Below are 19,084 nucleotides of genomic sequence, written 5' to 3'. Positions count from 1 at the left end.
AGCTTTGAGCAATTGAGGATGACACTTATTTAGATGCACTGGATAAGAGGATTATGTTTCTTCAACAGTTGGAGGAACGAAGGAAAGAAGTGATTGACGTGCTTGCTGCTCATCAGCAACAAGTCAAAGTTCTTTTTGCCAAAAAGGCCAAGTATCAAGAATTTCAAATTGGTGATCTTGTTCTACTCTAGGACAAAAGACAAGAATGAAAAGTAATGCATGGCAAGTTTGATTTTCTTTGGCGAGGACCTTTTATAACTCACCAGATTGCGGGCAAAAACAGTTTTTGGCTTGCATATCGTGATGCAACACCAATGCCATTGCCCTACAGTGGACAACATCTGAAACATTACTTTCAGTGATTATTAGATAAGTACCTCTTGTACATAGTTTTTTTTTTTGGAGTTGTAGTTTAGTTTTGTTTTCTTTTGTCGCTTGACTCTATTACCCAATGGAGTGGATAAAGGCACCGAGAGAACTGGATTCTACGTTACTCTTTGTTTCCAAGAACAAATGAGTAACATTCCCTAGATAGAGCCAATTGTTGTCCTGCATTTTGTGGTGACAGTATGAAACTTTTTCAGACAAATCTGACACATAAAAGCTTCTTAGAAGATATTTAACCTATCATACAAATTACACTATGAAGCCACATATTTATAGAGCTGAACACAAGCAAGATAGCTTATGGTTTCCAAATTTAACTCCTATTTCAAAGAAGTATCTGGTCATAAACAACATTTTGCTATCCCATGCCAAGTTGCACATAGAGACTTCCAAAGCAACAATTCATAATTCACCCATAATGGTCACATTGCCATATGTGCACCTACCTCATACCAATTGTCAATAGTGTGCTCCACGACTCTTCCATTTCAATAGTAACCCTCATAATCATAACAGAAATTTTTCCTAGTTCCAACATAGCAATTTATGACACTAGTCCCTTTATTGTTAGACTTCCCAAGTGGGTGCATTAGAATAAATAATTAAGTAAACATGTTTGGACTATGTCTGAGACACATTAATCCCAACACGACTCTAAGTTTGAGACACCTTAATCCCAACATTCTCTCATTTGTCAAGGACTTGCCAAGATTCAAAACTCTATCATCTGCTCAAGGCCCCAAGGCTCGTATAATTGGCATACCATTATACTTCTCAGTGCTCATGGATTTTGTCATTGTATTCACAACATTCACCAAAGTATTAATTTTCTCCATCTTCACTTGTCCATATTCCATCATATCTGGAGCAAAATGAAATTGAAAATAAATATGATTTGTTTTGGCATGGAAAATAGGGTTCTTTACTAAACAAATAGCATTTCGACTCTCACAATACATAGTAATCTATTCTGTATCAAAACCAATATTAGAACACACTCTCTTTAGCCAAATGATTTCCTTACAAGCATGTGTAGTTGACATGTACTTTTCTTCTGTAGGTAGCAAAGCAAATACAACTTACCTCTTAGAAGAATGTTCTCCTTGGTTGAAAACTAGACTGGTAGAAGAATTAAGTGTTTGAGGAATGGTGATGGTGATGGGTTTTGTTTTTGTAGAATTTGATAGGTTTTGTATGGACCATGGGACATAGAGAGATAAAACTAGTGTAACACAGGGACGCGTCCCCCCCAAACTGGGCCGTCTCGGATACGAGGACGTCCTAGGGACAGGGGGACGATGTCTTGGCATTTCAGGCGGCGCCACTTAGAGCGCCACCACCGTTGGAGACGACGAGACGTCTTTGAGTGTAGGGGTAGGGGTGCAGGGGGGATACGAAGGAGTCTCCTTCATTGCAGGGGGACACGAAGGAGTCTCCGAAATTTTGATATCATGATTCATGGCACATGATACTTATTGTAATCATCTTTATGTCATGACTCATATGATCATTGATTACTATTAGATGGTAGAATCTAGATACTCATACTATTGATCTGAAGACTGATATATAGACTAATATTTATTATTTGCTGATGTTCAATGTTCAATGTTCATTGTTTGTTTGTCATTTGATCATGAATCATGATGTTCCAGTTGAAAACTTCAATGCAATGTTCAATGTTTTAATTTTTTACATCTTTGTATCTTATATCGTATAATTGTAGTACATCTTTTCATGACTAGCATTTTAAGTACCATATGTATAGTATATACACCCTTGCTCCCTTGCCCCTCGTCCCCCCTCACCGTCACCCCACCGTCCCCAAATCAAGGCCCCTCTGTACCCCTGTCTCGGAAACTTGTCCCCCCTATCCCATCGTCCCCTCGTCTCCCAGGGCGGTGTAACTATGGATAAAACACCTCTATACACCCCATAGGATAATGGAGTTGCTGAGAGGATGAATAGAACATTGATGGAGAGGGTTTTGGAGTACTTTGTTTGTTTTGCCTTGAACAAAAACTTTGGCCTAAAACTGTTGACACTGCATCTTATGCGATTAATAGATCTAATTCAGTAGTAGTTGAAAAGTCACCCATGGAGGTGTCGTTTAGTGAAACTCCCTTGATGAGATACTTTTAGAGTCTTTGGTTGTGAGACACATACACATATGCCAAGTGATAAATGGGTCAAAATTGAAGAAAAAGGCAGTTAAGTGTATTTTCATCCACCATGGTGTTTGTGTGTAGGGTTACAAGCTTTGAGGTTCACATGTAGAGAAGGTTCTTTATAACAGGTGGGCAATTTTTTGAGAGTTGAGACCTTCCACTATTGATTTGCAACTAGAGAAAGAAAAGAAACATAAAAAGGATGTACTTTAGGTTCCACCTACTTCAGTTAAAGATGAACTATGCACTTTTACTAGATCTGATAATGAGGAGAGCTCTAAAATCTTTGAAAGTTTTGAAGAAGAGAATGAATCTCAATCTCAACAATCAAGGAGGTCTACATGTATTAGGTGGCAATTAGAAAGGTTTGGATACTCCTTGTTAGATTCCGGTTGTATTTTTGCTTTGATTACTAACACTGATGAGCCTAGGACTTTTAGAGAGGACATGAGTATGCATAAGGGAGATTCTTGGATGGAAGCCATGAATGAAGAGATGCTTGCATTGAAGAAAAACAATACATGGGATTTGGTACCTTGACATTCAATTTGCATTCATGGATATGTAGATTTAGATTGGATAAGTTATAGGCAGCGGGAGATCTTCCTGTGGATATGTTTCATTAGATTTAGTGGTGCTCTCAGTTGGATGAGTAAGCGACAAGTTGTAGTTGCTTTGTACACTATAGAAATAGAATGCATGGTGTTTACCGCATAAGTTAATTAAGAAAAGCACATAGACAAAGAATACAAACATGAACAGCAACCAACAGAACTCTTATTATTATTCGCATATGCCCACAGTACATTATGCTTCCATGGTAAGATATGATGATAAGATCCATACAATGCTTCCCGAAGGGGTTATAAATACTTTCCGAAGAACCTTCCCGAAGGTATCCGTCGGCCAGATACATTATGTCCGCTACATAACAAAAACCTTTCCGAAGCGACCCATCGGCCGATACACAATTTCTTCCGATATAAATACTTTCCGAAGAACCTTCCCGAAGGTATCCGTCGGCCAGATACATTATGTCCGCTACATAACAAAAACCTTTCCAAAGGGACCCGTCGGCCGATACACAATTTCTTCTGACGACATCATCCCCCCCAAAAAGAAAAGTCGTCTCTTGACGACAACAGAACAAAACTCAAACAACAAATACAACAATATTGATTTGCCACATCACTTTCACATTCATCCCGTTGCATCTATAGCCTTTGCTAACACAATACTGACTCCTCAAGCTCACCTTGATAGCCACCTGTGCTGCTTCCTCTGCTTCCAACTCCTCGGTACTTTGAGCCAAGTGTCGCTGCACTGCCTCCAACTGGATGATCAGCTCCTCCCGAGCTCTCTACGCATCCACCAAGACAGCCTCACGGCCAACACCTACTCCCAGTGCCTCTGATACATAAACACTCCATGCCTGCAGCAACTCCAAGTCTTCTCAACTGGTCAGACTCCCACGACTGATATCTGCAATGACTGGGGGTCCAGGGGGCAACGCCCTCGGCGGGGTCGAGGGGCAGCAGAATAAAGACGGTTAAGTCTACCCTGGTAAAGGATTTACAAGAATGATTCACCTGTTAGGATGAACCAACAGATCAACTTACAACTTCATTGAGTTCTTTATTGTAGATCACCTTCTATGATTGATGAAATCATTTCCGCTCCTGGTAGACCTTGCTGAGTATTCTTTTCTGCTGATGAATTCGCATATCATATCTTATGTCCCTCCTTTTTGCAATATTCTATGTCTTGTATATCTTTCTTGTATCTATCTATCTATCTCTTGTATATCTATATTGAATGATATAATATATTACATATATATACCATTCCAATAATTATTCATACAAGGTCGGCCAAACACAAGTAAACAAAATATAACTGAGTCGGCCAAATAGTAAAATAAACTCGGGTTCTTCAGACAGACTTGATGACCTTCTGATACGCGGCATCCACTACGTTACTTGGCATCGTCATGCACTCGGTAGAGGTAGGGGCTCGATTCATACTAGTCATACAACGTTGCCTGGAACTCGGTAACCATTGGTGACTCGGTAGAAACTAACTTCTTCGTTAACCTCCTGAGCTCGGTTATCACTAAGTGCTTCCTCACTCGGTTAATACTGAGTGCATCTTTACTCGGTTGACACTAAGTGCAACTTCATACTGCAGTAACGAAGCTTTGTGGGTATCATCCCCACCCCAATTTTACTTTCTATTTTGGAAGGTTTCTGGGTCACCAAATCTCTGTGCATATATGGTTGAAATGTTTAATAGTTTTTTATGCAGTAGGATAGATGAGTGAATGTTGTGTATGGTTATTCTGAATTGACTTAAAAAGTTTTATTGTTACTGATTCACCAAATTAGCACTCTGAAACCCCAACAAAACTGTACGGAACACACCATTTCTGTCATTTTCTGCCGATTCTACACTCTTTCTGGCAATCGCTGATGCTTTCCTTTCCCTATGGCATCATTTGATACTCATTCTGAGCATTCTTGATTTGTCGACGTTTTTTTTTTTATTTTTTTATTATTAGAAAACATCCTGCCACCCTCTGCCATGTTACGCCAATTCCTTATGCAATAACCTGGAATGCCATTCAAAATTTGAATGCAATAACAGGTAGAAGCCATACGCCATATTTATCATTTATGCAAAACCCGTACACCATATTATATTGAAAATCCATACATTGGCTGCTTCAAAAAATCCGTACGATGACCATGTTGGAAAATTCGTATGATGGCTGTTTAAAAAATCCGCACTAAGACTCGAATTCCGTACAACAAATAACATATAAATGGGAAAATCCGTATGGCAAGCTTTTTAACAAAGCCGTATGGTAACTCAACCTCCAAAATCTGTATGGTGACAGGGACTCAAAAGTCGTACGGTGACTGCATAGAACCCGTACATAGCCTGCCTAAAATCCGTACACTGCATCTTCACTAGAAATCCGTACATTGTTAAATCATTAGAAATCCGTACACTGTCTCCACAATCCGTACGGCAGCTGTGAAAATATTCGTACGGGAACTGTCTCCAAAATCCATACGGTATCTGCCTACTAAAAAAACCGTACGGTAGCATTTAAAAACCGTACACTGCTTTCTTATTATAAAATCCGTACACTGAACCATTAAATTCCGTACACAACCTCCAAAAAAATTCCGTAAGATGTAAAACTTGGCGAAATCCGTACGGCACAAAAATCCGTACACTGGATTGGAAAATCCGTACAGTTCCTTCAAAACCGTATGGCGAACATTTAAGAATCCGTACGGTGCTTTGTTTCCAAAAATCCGTACAGTAGCTTTTTCATCACTTTTTCATTTTTTTTTTTTTTGAAAATCTCACTTCTGGAACAATTATGTACAATATTTACATATATATAGTACTTACAGTCTTCTCTCAGTTATTCGTCCATGGGGGTGCGTTACTTCTTTCATGGTAGACATTCAACTTCGACCTCTTCACTACATCGAATACTTCCTTTCGGTCTAGCATCCACTGTTTTATTGCTTACTTCCCGCATCTGGTACGGCCCGACCCATTTAATTTTGAACTTGCTTGGTTTGATCTCATTCCAATCGTCGTACTTCAACACCCACTGTCCGAATTGAAACCTGCTACGCCTGTTTTGTGTCATCTCCATATCGCCCAGTTTGTTCTCGAAGCTCCGTAGCATGGACTCCATCAGTTGCCCCTTCTAGCCGCCAATAACACGTCCACTCCGTACTGCTGCAACTTTTATTAGACCCTTCTGCTTTGTTTCCTGTGCAAACCGTATCGTGTGTCTTCATTGCTGCTGGTACCTTTTTTCTATATTTGTGGTTCGACATAATACTTTCTTCCTGTGCAGTCGTACAGTAGAATCTTTGCTTTTTTTGGGTTCGTACTGTATGTTCTGTCCTTCAACTTTAGTCATATCCGCGTTTTCTTCTTCGGCTTCTCTGTGTTGCTTCGAAAATTCATTTCTTCCTTCGGCTTCTCCATGTTCCTTCAAACATTCATTTCCTCTGTCGGCTTATCTGTGTTGCTTCGGACATTCATTTCCTCCTTCGGCTTCTCTGTGTTCCTTCGGACATTCATTTCCTCTTTCGGCTTCTCTGTGTTCCTTTGGACATTCATTTCCTTCTTCTTTCTTACCTTCGTCGATCCTTAACATATTACAACTTGAAAAGAGCTCGTAATCCTCTATCTGCCAGTGGTAAAGACCATTTACTGAATCCAGATCGTCATCTCCTTCCAATCGTAGGACTCCCTCCTGATCGGGTTCCATACTCTGCCTCCTCTCATCATCTTCTCCTTTGGAATCCGACGATAGAGCTTCTTCTCCAACCATCTGAGTGTGTAGATCGATGACATACTTCCGGCCTTTGCTTTCAAGTGATAAAGTATTTTTCTTCCAATCATGTTTTTCTTTGGCTTGTATCAACCACCCCCAGCCCAGAATGACATCATATCCTCTCCGCTTCAGTGGGATCACGACAAAGTCCAATAGGAACGGTTGTGTTCCAATCGTCACTGGTTGCGCTATGAGTACTCCCAATGGCTTGATTCTATGTTGATCAGCCGTTAGTAGCTGGAATGTAGGCGGCCATAATGTCGGCTGTCCCAACTTTTTCCAAGTGTCTTCAGGCAAGACATTGACACCAGACCCTCCGTCCACAATTGTTTTCGTCAATACAGTCCCGAGAATTCCCATTTCGATGACTGCTGGATGGCGTCCGAATGAGAGGGCTAACAACATCGGATCTTCTGCACTTGCGCCACTTTCCTTCTCCTTTTTGTCCACTGTACTTGCTCCACTTTCCTACTTCCTTCCATGTTCTCCTGGTAGTTGAGCAGCGGGAACAATGTTTGTGAGTGCCGATCGGAGCTGAGGCATAGTCAACAGCAGATCACTTATCTTGACAGGTATCTCAGCTTGCAATATTTGCCATACAGTGTTCTGTTTTGCACAGTTCCGGATTGAGGTACTTGGCCGGTCCTTCAGGTGTGCCGTTTCTGCCTGTGTTGCCTTCTGGATCTCTGCCCTTGCTTCCTCTAGTCTCTTTTTTTCTTCCGCTGGGTCAGGGTATAGCTTCGCTTGCTTCCGAGTGATTGCCAGGACTTCTTCCTTGTCTGTCCCTACGGTAATCAAGTTTACTCCGGACTTCGGGCACTTAGTATCATCATGATCTCCAGGTCCACACCATCGGCATAGCAACTTCAGTGTGTTCGCCGTTGTACACTCTCGGGCAAAGTGACCCCAGAGATTGCATGCGCAGCATTGAACAATCGGTCGAACATTCGCATCATACTGAATTCGACTCCTTCCGCCTGTATTGTTGCTGCTATTGTTGTTATTTTGACCGAGCCGATTGTTTCTGTATCCGCCTGATGTGGCACCTTCCGTACTGGTGTTCCCGTTCGCTCCTGATGGGGATGCCTCTTGTGTGAGGAACACTTGCTGCGGTGTTCTTGTTTTCAAATTGAAAGGGCATTCCTTTACCGAGTGTCCCAGGATTTGGCAAATTTCACAAAATTGATCTTTCGGGCAAGATCCCTTCGTATGGCCTTCTTTCTTACATTCTATCCACCATAGGTCATTGCCCTTAGTTTCCTTGTTCATGTTTTTGAATTCCTTCATCATCCGCATCATGTCCTTCTGGAGGGCACGAACCTTCTTGTTGCTTCCTTCGTCATCGCTGCTATCATCTCCTGAGGATGCATCGTCATCTGAATCGGACGAGCTGTTCTTCTTCTTCTTTGTCTTCTGGTCACTTTCGAGGTTCATTGCCCGATTGTACGCTTCATTGTATGTGGATAGTGGCACGATCTTCATCTTTTTCCGCAGCTTCGGGTGAAGGCCTTTAATGAACCATCTTTTCTGGAGTCCATTTGCCGGCTTATTCTCCATTTTACTGATTAATTCCTTCAATCTCCTGGCAAAGACCCGTACTGTTTCATTCTTCTTTTGCTTGGTATTGAATATCTCGGCTACAATTTCATTATCATCATGCAAAAGTTGAAATTCCGCGATGAACTCCTTAATATTATCCCAACTATTTAATTTCTGTGGATTAGCATCAGTAAACCAATCAATCGCAACACCCCGTAGGGTAGCAAGAAATTGTCGGATCCGTTCGTTTGTATCTGTTATGCCATTTGCCCTTCAGATCGTTTCACATGTTTTACAATGTTGAATGGGATCAGCGGCTTCATCACCATCAAATTTAGGCAATTTTTCCTTCGGACCCGCCATTATCACTATATGTTGGGGGTTTTGTTGTGTACCTGCGCTGTTTTGCACGCCCGTGCTATTTTGAGCTCCCGCGCTGTTTTGAACACCCGCGCTGTTTTGGACACCCGCGCTGTTCTGCACACCCACGTTGTTTCGCACACCCGCGCGGTTTTCTACACCCGCGCTGTTTTCGGCTTCCGCGCTGTTTTCAACACCTGCACTATTTTGGGCTTTCGCGCTGTTTTCAACACTTGCGCTGTTTTGGACTTCCACGCTGTTTTCAACACCCGCACTGTTTGGTGAAGAAGAGGGTTCGTTAACCAAAGCTGTTCGTCCCGAAAGTATATCTCGGACGAAGAGGTCACTCCACGCTCGTGCTCCTTCGGCACTCCAAGCCGTGCGAGTCAATCTCCTTCCGTCAGGATTCTCTTCCTGTGGCGTATGCAGGTTCAGAAACTCCTCCCTCGCTTCTTCCACCAAATCAAGCCGTTGTTGAGTCTCCTTCAACAATCCTTCCGCGCTCTTGTTTCCGTCGGGAATCTTCTGAAACCTCCTTCGACGCTCTATCTGTTGAGCCAAAATTAAATTTTCCTGCGCAACGCGTATGTCATCTTTTTCCTTCAGCTTATTCTTATCTTTGTTCAACTGATTCGGCATTTAATTCATATCCGCCTGCATGCGTACCAGGTCCATCGGTGCCAAATGTTTACCGCATAAGTTAATTAAGAAACGCACACAGACAAAGAATACGAACATGAACAGCAACCAGCAGAACTCTTATTATTATTCGCATATGCCCACAGTACATTATGCTTCCATGGTAAGATATGATGATAAGATCCATACAATGCTTCTCGAAGCGGTTATAAATACTTTCCGAAGAACCTTCCCGAAGGTATCCGTCAGCCAGATACATTATGTCCGCTACATAACAAAAACCTTTCCGAAGGGACCCGTCGGCCGATACACAATTTCTTCCGATATAAATACTTTCGGAAGAACCTTCCCGAAGGTATCCGTCGGCTAGATACATTATGTCCGCTACATAACAAAAACCTTTCCGAAGGGACCCGTCGGCTGATACACAATTTCTTCCGACGACACATGGTAGCTATCATGCTTGTCAGGAAGCCATTCAGCTTAAACATTTGTGTTCTCATATTGGTTTTGATGAATGATAGATTCTATCTGTTGTGATAGTTAGAGTGCCATTTGTTTAACAAATAAGCCAACCTTCAATGCCTGAACAAAGCATATTGATTTATAGTTTCATTTTGTTTGTGGTATGGTTGAAGATGGAAAAGATTGATATTATGGTGAAGGTTGCAAATTCATTGATGAAGCCAGTGAGCACAAATAAGTTAAGATGCTGTGTCGGTTCTATGGGCCTTGGGGTCTTGAGAAGATGACACCGTTTTGACACTCTATAGGTCTTTGACAAGTGGAAGTATCATGGGTTTAACGTGTGTCAACCTTAGAGTCTCAACATAAATATTTGATTATTTTGTTTTTTCATTTCTTAAGTGTTAACTTACTATGTTGCTACATCACTTAGTGGGACGCAATTGTGAGTTGGCTTCCTACATGTGAAATGAGAAGCTTGAAATTGTGCCACTAGTCCCCTAGGTGCTCATTTGGGCAAATAAATTTGTAAAATTCATAGGAGTTGCACTTTTCCGGCATGTGTACTTGTATGTTAATTCTTCGCAGGATTTGGAAATCGCTATGTCGAGACTGTTGGCAGTTTATATTTATCATTGATTTCTTTTTAGTAGGTTACTATGTGCATGAAGTACACCTAATTATGACAATGCTGTTTGTAATATTTCAAGGATATGGCAAGTTGCTGTTTTGACATCACTTGATTACCTCGGTGTGGGAGATGGTTTTGAAAACCATGGGTGTCTACCTTTCACATGCGAGCTCCATAAATATTTTGGTGCCTTGGATGTTTGTAGAGACACTTTTTTTCTTATGCCATTACGTTGAGAAATTACTCTAGAATTCTCCATTTTTGTATCAACTCTTGAAGAATGTTAGCTTTCTGCATTGTATTGTTATATTTTTTACTGGAATACAATTGAACTCTGTGTTTATTGTAATCTTTGTTATTGGAGTACAATTGAACTTCGCATTTTTATGTGTGCATTACATAAATTCAGTGTTATGTGTCTATTTGTTTTTGAAGTTAATATTGCTTTTGAGCATCTCATCTACAACTATTTAATAATTTGCAAGATATTTTTGGCATTAATTCTAATGTTAGATTTAGCATTAGAAGTGTTATTCTGCACTTAGCTTGCTTTGTCACCATTATTTAGTACACCAAACGAAAATAAAAAACAGACAATGTATCCAATTAACGAATAATAATATTCAAGCATCTCCATATCAGCCGTTTAACTATTTCAAATCAAGTTGCCTTACATGTCTAAAGCATTAAATACTTGGTTTACCATCTTGAATGTACTTTTTAACTAACCAAAAATGCTGATACATTCTGCTATGAGCCCCGTTGACCTTACCATCTACATTTAACATATCAATAACGCTGAAGGATTGTAGTTCAATTGATGAGGATGATGGTATGGTCTTTAATTACGCCATCCATAAAAATTCAAACCGCTAGATGTGTGATTGAGTCAGGTTCAACCTTTGAAAGCTGTAAAGGATTGGGTGATTCATGCTTTAAATGTATGCTTACACATTATGCTATAGCCTACTTTAGAAAAAACAAATGTGAATATCTAGTTGATCTCACTATTTTCAAAATATATGCAACATTTCTCTAACGTTTGAAGAGATATGAACTGATACAACTGATCCTATATGTTATAGACCATTAAAAAACAAGACTGATATAACCTATGTTACCCCAGGTTTCCGGGACAGGGGGACGTGGGGATGGGGAAACAGGTTTCCGGGATGGATTTTTTTTTTTCTCGGAGCAGGGGACGGCAGAGGACGGCAGTGTGAACAGCTATATAAAAAGTAGGGAAAATTTAAAATATATAAAGAAATTTTAAATATTCATATAAAAACATGGATAACGCATGCTTATATAAATTATAGAACCTTAACATATAATGTTTGTGTTAAATAATTTAACTTTAGAGTTCACATGAGAGTGGAAATCAAACAAATTATCAAAACTGAAACATTAATTTTATGGGACAGCCAAGGGAAAGGTTTCCGAAAGTTTCCGAGTTTCCGGGACGGGGGGACGTGGGGACGGGGTCAATTTTTGCCGGAAACACATCCCCGTGTAACATAGGATATAACAATGAATTGAAAGAATATACAGAGAGAAAAAAATCTTGAATGGTTTGACCCTCTTAGCACCTATTTATTATCAAACAGGGTATAACATAAAAAATGAGAAAATAAATTTTAAGATTCAAGATATTCTATCAATTTTTGTTTTTATTTTTTTAGCCTTTATATCAAACATAGCTATAGATATGTATTCAAACCAGTTGTAAAATAAATAGTGAAACATAAAAACCAAAGGAAATTTCATGCTATTATGGTTTATTAACGTTAGAAGCTCAATGCACTGCCTGTATAAAGTCACCTTTAAAGAATTCCCCAAATGAAGTGGTATATCATTTTGGTCTTGTGTATATCAGGGGACCAACTTGCAATTGCTAAAGAGACGGGGCGAAGGCTCGGAATGGGTGTAAATATGTATCCATCTTCTTCATTGCTGGGAAACAACAAAGATGCCAACATTGCAGCACTTCCAGTAGATGAACTCATTGAGAAAGCTGATGGGTTTGCTGGAGTGTTCCCAGGTATATATATAAATATCCGTGTTTGTAAACTTTCAAGTATTTTTCCATTTTGATTTGAAATTAACGGTGTATTAATAATTTGTTCTTAGAGCATAAATATGAAATTGTAAAGAGGCTTCAAGAAATGAAATACATATGTGGAATGACTGGGGATGGAGTGAATGATGCCCCTGCTCTCAAGAAGGCAGACATTGGAATTGCAGTAGCAGATGCAACAGATGCTGCAAGAAGTGCTTCTGATATTGTGCTTACTGAACCAGGACTTAGTGTTATCATTAGTGCTGTCATTACCAGCCGTTGCATTTTCCAAAGAATGAAGAATTACACGGTGGGTCAATACAATGCCATAGATTAAACTTATCAGCCTCTATATAGGCTCTACAAATGTCCAGTTATCCATATTATCAATAATGAATTTTTAAATAAAAGGTTTTTCCAAATTCTAAAATATCTTTTCAATGGTCATAATCATTGTAACCTTGATGATTTGTAGACAAAAAATTTCTACAGTTAGTAATATTTGTAAAAATCAAGGTTGCATGGGTACTCATACCCACACCCCTGGTACTCGTACCCATGTACCCAAGTACCGGGTACACGTATCCCACGTACTGGGTACTCGGTGGAGAGCATCATAGCTAAGGACCTTGATTAAGATTCTGATTTTATTTTTTGGTTTTTTATTTTTGTATTAGCTCGTTGCTTATCAAACTTAATTCAATACCAAATCAGTTTGAAACTTTGATACTCATTAACAATAAACTTTATCACTGTTCAAGTCATAAGTTTATCATTTGCAATATGTCATTGTCATATGATTTAGGATGTTCTTGTTCATGTTTAAAGTCTGCCTTCTTTGTTATGCATCTAAGCATTTATCATGTATTATTATTTCAAACATATAGCAAATCTGAAACTGTAAACAATACATTACATTTGCAAACTTTATCACTGTTCTTGTTTTGAAAAACCATTGTCATGACTCATAATTTCAGATTTTTTATAAATATAAAAGTATAATTGTTAAATAAGTTTGACATACCCAAGTACCTCCGTCCCCTATTATGAAAAATACTTTAAACATTAAACATTCAGCAATAGCATATATATATATTTTTTTTGATTTTTATATTTTCTATAAAATATTAATTATATAGAAAAAATTAGGCATACATATGTACCCTCGTCCCCTATTTTGAAAAATGTGTTCCCGTACCCGTTCCCGTTCCTGTACCCACGTATCCATGCAACCTTGGTAAAAATTGTGTTTGGATTTGATTGTATGATTTTTTTCCTTAGATTTTTTAGATTGAACTCCTCTCCTATTACTGTTTGTTTTCTGATATAGATCATAAAATTTGATCCAAAATGTAAAAGATACTCTTTGATCCCTGAGTATCTTGATGGTCTATGACTATATTGAAGTATTTGATAAATATGAGCTAGTCTTCTAATTTTCCTTGATCTGTTATTGAAAATTTAACATTTTATTATTAATAAGAAAATAATTTGGAAGTTTTTTTATGATAATGCAGATCTATGCTGTATCGATTACCATTCGTATTGTGGTATGCACCACTCTATAACTAAGCTCTTGGCTCTGATTATTTGAAATGAGGGCAACTTATTGTTAACTTTCTTTGGACTACATAAATATCCATTTGCAGTATTTACCACAAAAAGGTTACAGTTTAGCTTGTACAACTGTCATCATGCACTGAATGCTAAAGATAGTATCATAGTTCTCACTTTTATTTAATAGTTACATGAACAACGTAGACTCACAATATCTTGCATGTTTGACGGAAACAGCTTGGCTTCATGCTCATTGCCCTTATCTGGAAGTTTGATTTTTCTCCTTTCATGGTTTTAATCATTGCCATTCTAAACGATGGTAACTTCAAAATCCTGTTATCAATACTTATGAAAGCTGTAAGAAATCATCTGTAATTCATGTGGTTATTTATTTTCATTTTGGGTATGTCTTTATTTAGGTACAATTATGACCATATCAAAGGATCGTGTTAAGCCATCTCCATTGCCGGATAGCTGGAAGTTGAAGGAAATATTCTCAACAGGTGTTGTTTTGGGCATTTACCTTGCAGCAATGACAGTTTTATTTTTCTGGGCTACTTACAAGACAAATGTTTTTCAGGTAACAATCTTCTAACGTCATTTATGAACAAAGTAGTACATTGTTACTAGTTAAATGCAACTGAGCGATGTTTAAGTCCAGCCATAATTAAGTAATTATCTCAAGTTTTACCAACATCAAATCTTAGTAACAATTGTGTTATAAGATTGCAGTTTCATCATTTGTCTTTCCTTATGTTTTTAATGGGTTAAAGATTTGTTTCTTCATGGGTCTTTCTTTTCTTGTCATTGTTTATGTTTTATCCTGATGTACAAGGTTTTAAAGTCTTCTCAAAATTCAATTCCAATATGTAACTCCATCAAAAGCATTTTTTTAATAAAATACTGTATAGGCTCTCTAAATGGAATTTTTGGATCTCCCTCACAACTCTTCTGATTTCAAACATTGATCTTAAAAAGAGATTTGCATTGCAGAATAAATTTGGTGTTCGGACGATAAGTGATAGCAGGGGTGAATTAACAGCTGCATTATATTTACAAGTGAGTATTGTGAGTCAGGCACTCATCTTTGTCACCCGATCTCGCAGTTGGTCATACATAGAGAGGCCTGGCCTTTTACTTCTCTCTGCATTCGTAATAGCTCAACTGGTATGTAACTTTGTCACACATTTTTCACAGTGGTACATAAATACTGTTAATTCAAAATTATTGAGGCTTTTCTAGTTGTAAATATTGTAATAGTGTGCCAGAATTTTTCTACAACCCATTATCCCAATCTTCTAACTTGTTACTTTAAGAACTGTTAAAAACTTGGTTACAAAATAGTATTTCACCCTTAAAAAGTTTGAAAGCTAACTCTCAAAGAATCAAATTCTACGATGATAACATCCAAATGTATTTGTCCTTTTGCCCTGTGAAGTTGTTCCTTGCTGCATAGGCTCTTCCTAGATTATTGTATGGAAAAACAAAACCATTGAAGAAACAAAAGACCTGTTAGCAGAGTTCAATTTGCCCACAAAGCCTCCTAATTTGGCTACTTTTGGCATTACTCCAATAGGAATAATATTTCAGAGTCAGTTCAAAGTTGTATAACAATTATTTATTTTTTATAAATTTCCTACCATGATTACAATTCCGTCCAGTTTCTAAGGATGCTAGAGCTGGCTAATGTTTATATTTGTTACTATGACTTATTATTGCATGGGATTTTTTATTTAAAAAATGATTAATAATATAATAATTTAATGATAAGTAATAGACCTTGGGCTTGATAAATTTCTTTTATTAATATAAAATTTTTCATTTTACATTTTTACACCCCATTTAGGTGCAAGCACTAGGGGGAAAAGAAAATCCCTAGAATAACTTGGGACTTATACAGTCCGGAAACAATATGTACATATTATTTGACTGCCCTAGACCAGCGGTGATATGAAAGACCTCTATTGCTTTCATTTACATTTCCAAATTACTAAATACAACCCTGCTATTTACAATTTACCGCCTTTTGGTCGGATACATTAAATAGAACTGGTTTTCATTTTACATATTACTTGATTCATATTGTGTCTAAAACCATGTGAGCTGTTCATCCAGCTTCCATATTTGATCATGTCATCATTCATTTGACATTGGGGAACCAGCTCTCTCTCTCTCTCTCTCTCTCTCTCTCTCTCTCTCTCTCTATATATATATATATATATATATATATATATATATATATATATATATATGCCTGAAAATACTGTCTACAGCCAGCTAAGATCAATTGTTATTGTGAACTAAAATGCTGGTTTTTCAAATTCATATTAATCCACGAGAATCATTCTTTATAGATAACATATTCTGAGGCACCATCTTCCCATGATTATCCGATATAGATTAATCTTGCCCTGAAGTTATTGTAACCTCAGACATCTCTTACCTTAGAATCATCATTTATTTATGAGACAACTTCAGGATAAGTGACCACCAAGGCTACAATAACAATAGGGAAATGATAAAATAATATGTTATTGCAAGCATAGTTTGCAAACTTGGACTCGGAGAGTACTCGGGAAGTCCAAAATTTTCAACTCGGCAAAAACTCTTCATATACTTGACAAAAACTCAGGAAAAACTCGGCAACTCGCTAAGTACTAAAATTTAAAATCTCTTAAAGAAACACATATTCTTTGTAGAATTCAATTACAAATTTGTATTAGATTATAAATTGACATCTCAATAGAGAAAACACGTAGTTTTATAGCAGTAACATCATGTGAAAAATGCATCTTATCTAGAGTTTTCCTTGCATCGACATTTTTACCTACGTTTTTTTACATCTATAAATAAGCGAGAGTTAAACTTGAGAGTACTCACCCAGCAAAAAAAAAATGAGAGTACTCAGCAACTCTGAGAGTACTCGCAGAGTTTGCAAACTATGATTACAAGAATTCTTTCTATACTCAAAGAAAATAAATAATCAATAGATCTCTATTTGTTAGATGGGGTTGGCAACAGCCTTCCTGTTTTATCTTCATCCTTCAAACAAAATTTAAATATTACTACCTTTCCTGTATGTATGAAGGTTCCCAATAAACTATTTTCACTGAATTTTCATTCTTCATAAGTATAAATACCATTACAACGTCATGACAAGTCTCACTGATTCTTAATACAAACGAGTAATTACTACATATACTCAGAGGATAAGCCCAGATACCCAGAGTAGGTAAAATAAACAGCTAGATCAGATATTTGATCAAATTAAATTAAATCCTGGACATAATTGTCAAAATATGCCCTAATTTGTATAGAACAATTTATGTAAAAATTAAAATTGAGAGAAGTTTTCTACAGACCATACAGAAGTAGCTAAAATCAGTTATGGTTCATACAAGCCTGCATCCACAAAAGTAACTGCCAGCTCCATTAATGTTCAAATTCATAACAGAGAGACTAAATTCACACTAGGCGCAACAGTAACTGTCCAGACATCAGCTCTTTGTTAGGATAATCAACCATTAACCCCATGACTGTGTGTGTGTGTGTATACATACACTACAGATCTGAAAGCTAATGGATGCTATCAGATGAGGATGGCTGAGAGACTATACCTTTCTCCTTCCTTAGTCATTTAACATTATATTTGATCGTGAAATTATGAGGTCATCAAGTTAATTTTAGCTATAATTATCTCTGGAAACTAAAACTAGTATTCTCTGTCCACTGTTCATCTTATATAGAAAGGCTACAAAGTTAAATACATATAAACAAGATTCATTGTGCAGGTTCCTGAACCAACTCCTACCAGGGAATTCTATCTGCTGCCATCCTACTATAGTTAATATTTATGTAACAAAAGGTAAGAAAGTTTAAAATGCTATAAACATAAAGGTATTAGTGACAACATCGTTAACTATACAAGCTCTGTTATGAAAGAGCTTAACCCAGCTATCTAAAACCTTAAAAAATGGATCAAAAAATAAGTAAAGGATTATATGTGCTTGACTAATACCAATTCCTCATCTGAGCTGCCTTCAGAAACATCCAGAAAAGCCATTGAGTTTTCCTTAATAGCCTTTTTGGACGAGCATTGGCAGGCAATAGAGTGTTGAAGATCAATCTGAACCTTGTCCAAATCCTGATTTATAAGAGTCGGGTGGATTATAACCTTTAGAATTGAGATAATGTAAGAGCCATTCATTATCAGCCGTTGGTATGATTCTAGTCCAACGAAGCAGGAAATGTATTTTCCTTTTCATGTCCGGCCAATATTCTGCAGTCATATAGAGTTCTGGAAGAGGAATTTGTTCTACTAATTTATGCTATAAACAACATTCTCCAAGCCACGAAGGTTCTTCCCAAGAAAAACTACTCTGCACATGGCGACAATTTCTTTTTGCTAATACCATGCAAACAATAAAGGTTCCTGTAAGCTCACAGTTAGATCTGTGTGTGAAGCTATATTCAAAGTAATTGTCTCGAAAGAATTTGACCATGCCTCTTTGTACCATGTCATCCATTGCTTTTAAGAATTTGGTTCCAGTGTTTGGGGGTGATAGGGCCAAGGAAAGCCATCTCTTTTGAACCCAAGGTCTGGAAGGTCCTAACATTGGTCTGCATCTTGGATTGGAAGCTCAGTGCATAAACAAGACAAAAAGTGATAAGTAATACAAGGCCTTAAGTCAAAGGTTAAAGGTAACTAAATGCTGAAGCTTCCAAGCCGATCCTTGGAAATGATGGGATACAGTAAAAGAGGGTGAAGAAAACAATGACGAATTGGATGTCGTGAGCTGGAAAGGAGTTGGGAATGATTAAAGGGAGAGGGGGATAGTTGAGCACGAGATACATAAACCTGAGGTCATGGGGAAACCTGGATTAACACAATCTAAGATATGAGCTGTGGT

At 37.9% G+C, this 19,084-nt stretch overlaps 1 protein-coding gene across 3 annotated transcripts in view; it reads left to right on the top strand.

Moving 5' to 3' along the window:
• The window catches only part of LOC149575019 (plasma membrane ATPase-like), a 94,361-nt gene that overhangs the window by 58,021 nt on the left and 17,256 nt on the right, over positions 1-19,084 (top strand). For 2 of the 3 annotated variants that reach the window (XM_089814877.1, XM_089814879.1), the window contains exons 12-17: positions 12,435-12,599; positions 12,689-12,927; positions 14,135-14,167; positions 14,412-14,493; positions 14,594-14,754; positions 15,168-15,341. In XM_089814877.1, the coding sequence (XP_089671003.1) occupies positions 12,435-12,599; positions 12,689-12,927; positions 14,135-14,167; positions 14,412-14,493; positions 14,594-14,754; positions 15,168-15,341 (854 nt within the window). The remainder of the gene's footprint in view (positions 1-12,434; positions 12,600-12,688; positions 12,928-14,134; positions 14,168-14,411; positions 14,494-14,593; positions 14,755-15,167; positions 15,342-19,084) is intronic. The other variant, XM_089814878.1, reaches the window with a different exon arrangement.

The sequence above is a fragment of the Cupressus sempervirens genome, chromosome 2 (assembly GCF_028749045.1).
Source record: "Cupressus sempervirens isolate cs-2001-9-10 chromosome 2, ASM2874904v1, whole genome shotgun sequence".
Classification (NCBI taxonomy): domain Eukaryota; kingdom Viridiplantae; phylum Streptophyta; class Pinopsida; order Cupressales; family Cupressaceae; genus Cupressus; species Cupressus sempervirens.
This window is presented reverse-complemented; position numbering and strand designations above follow the sequence as displayed.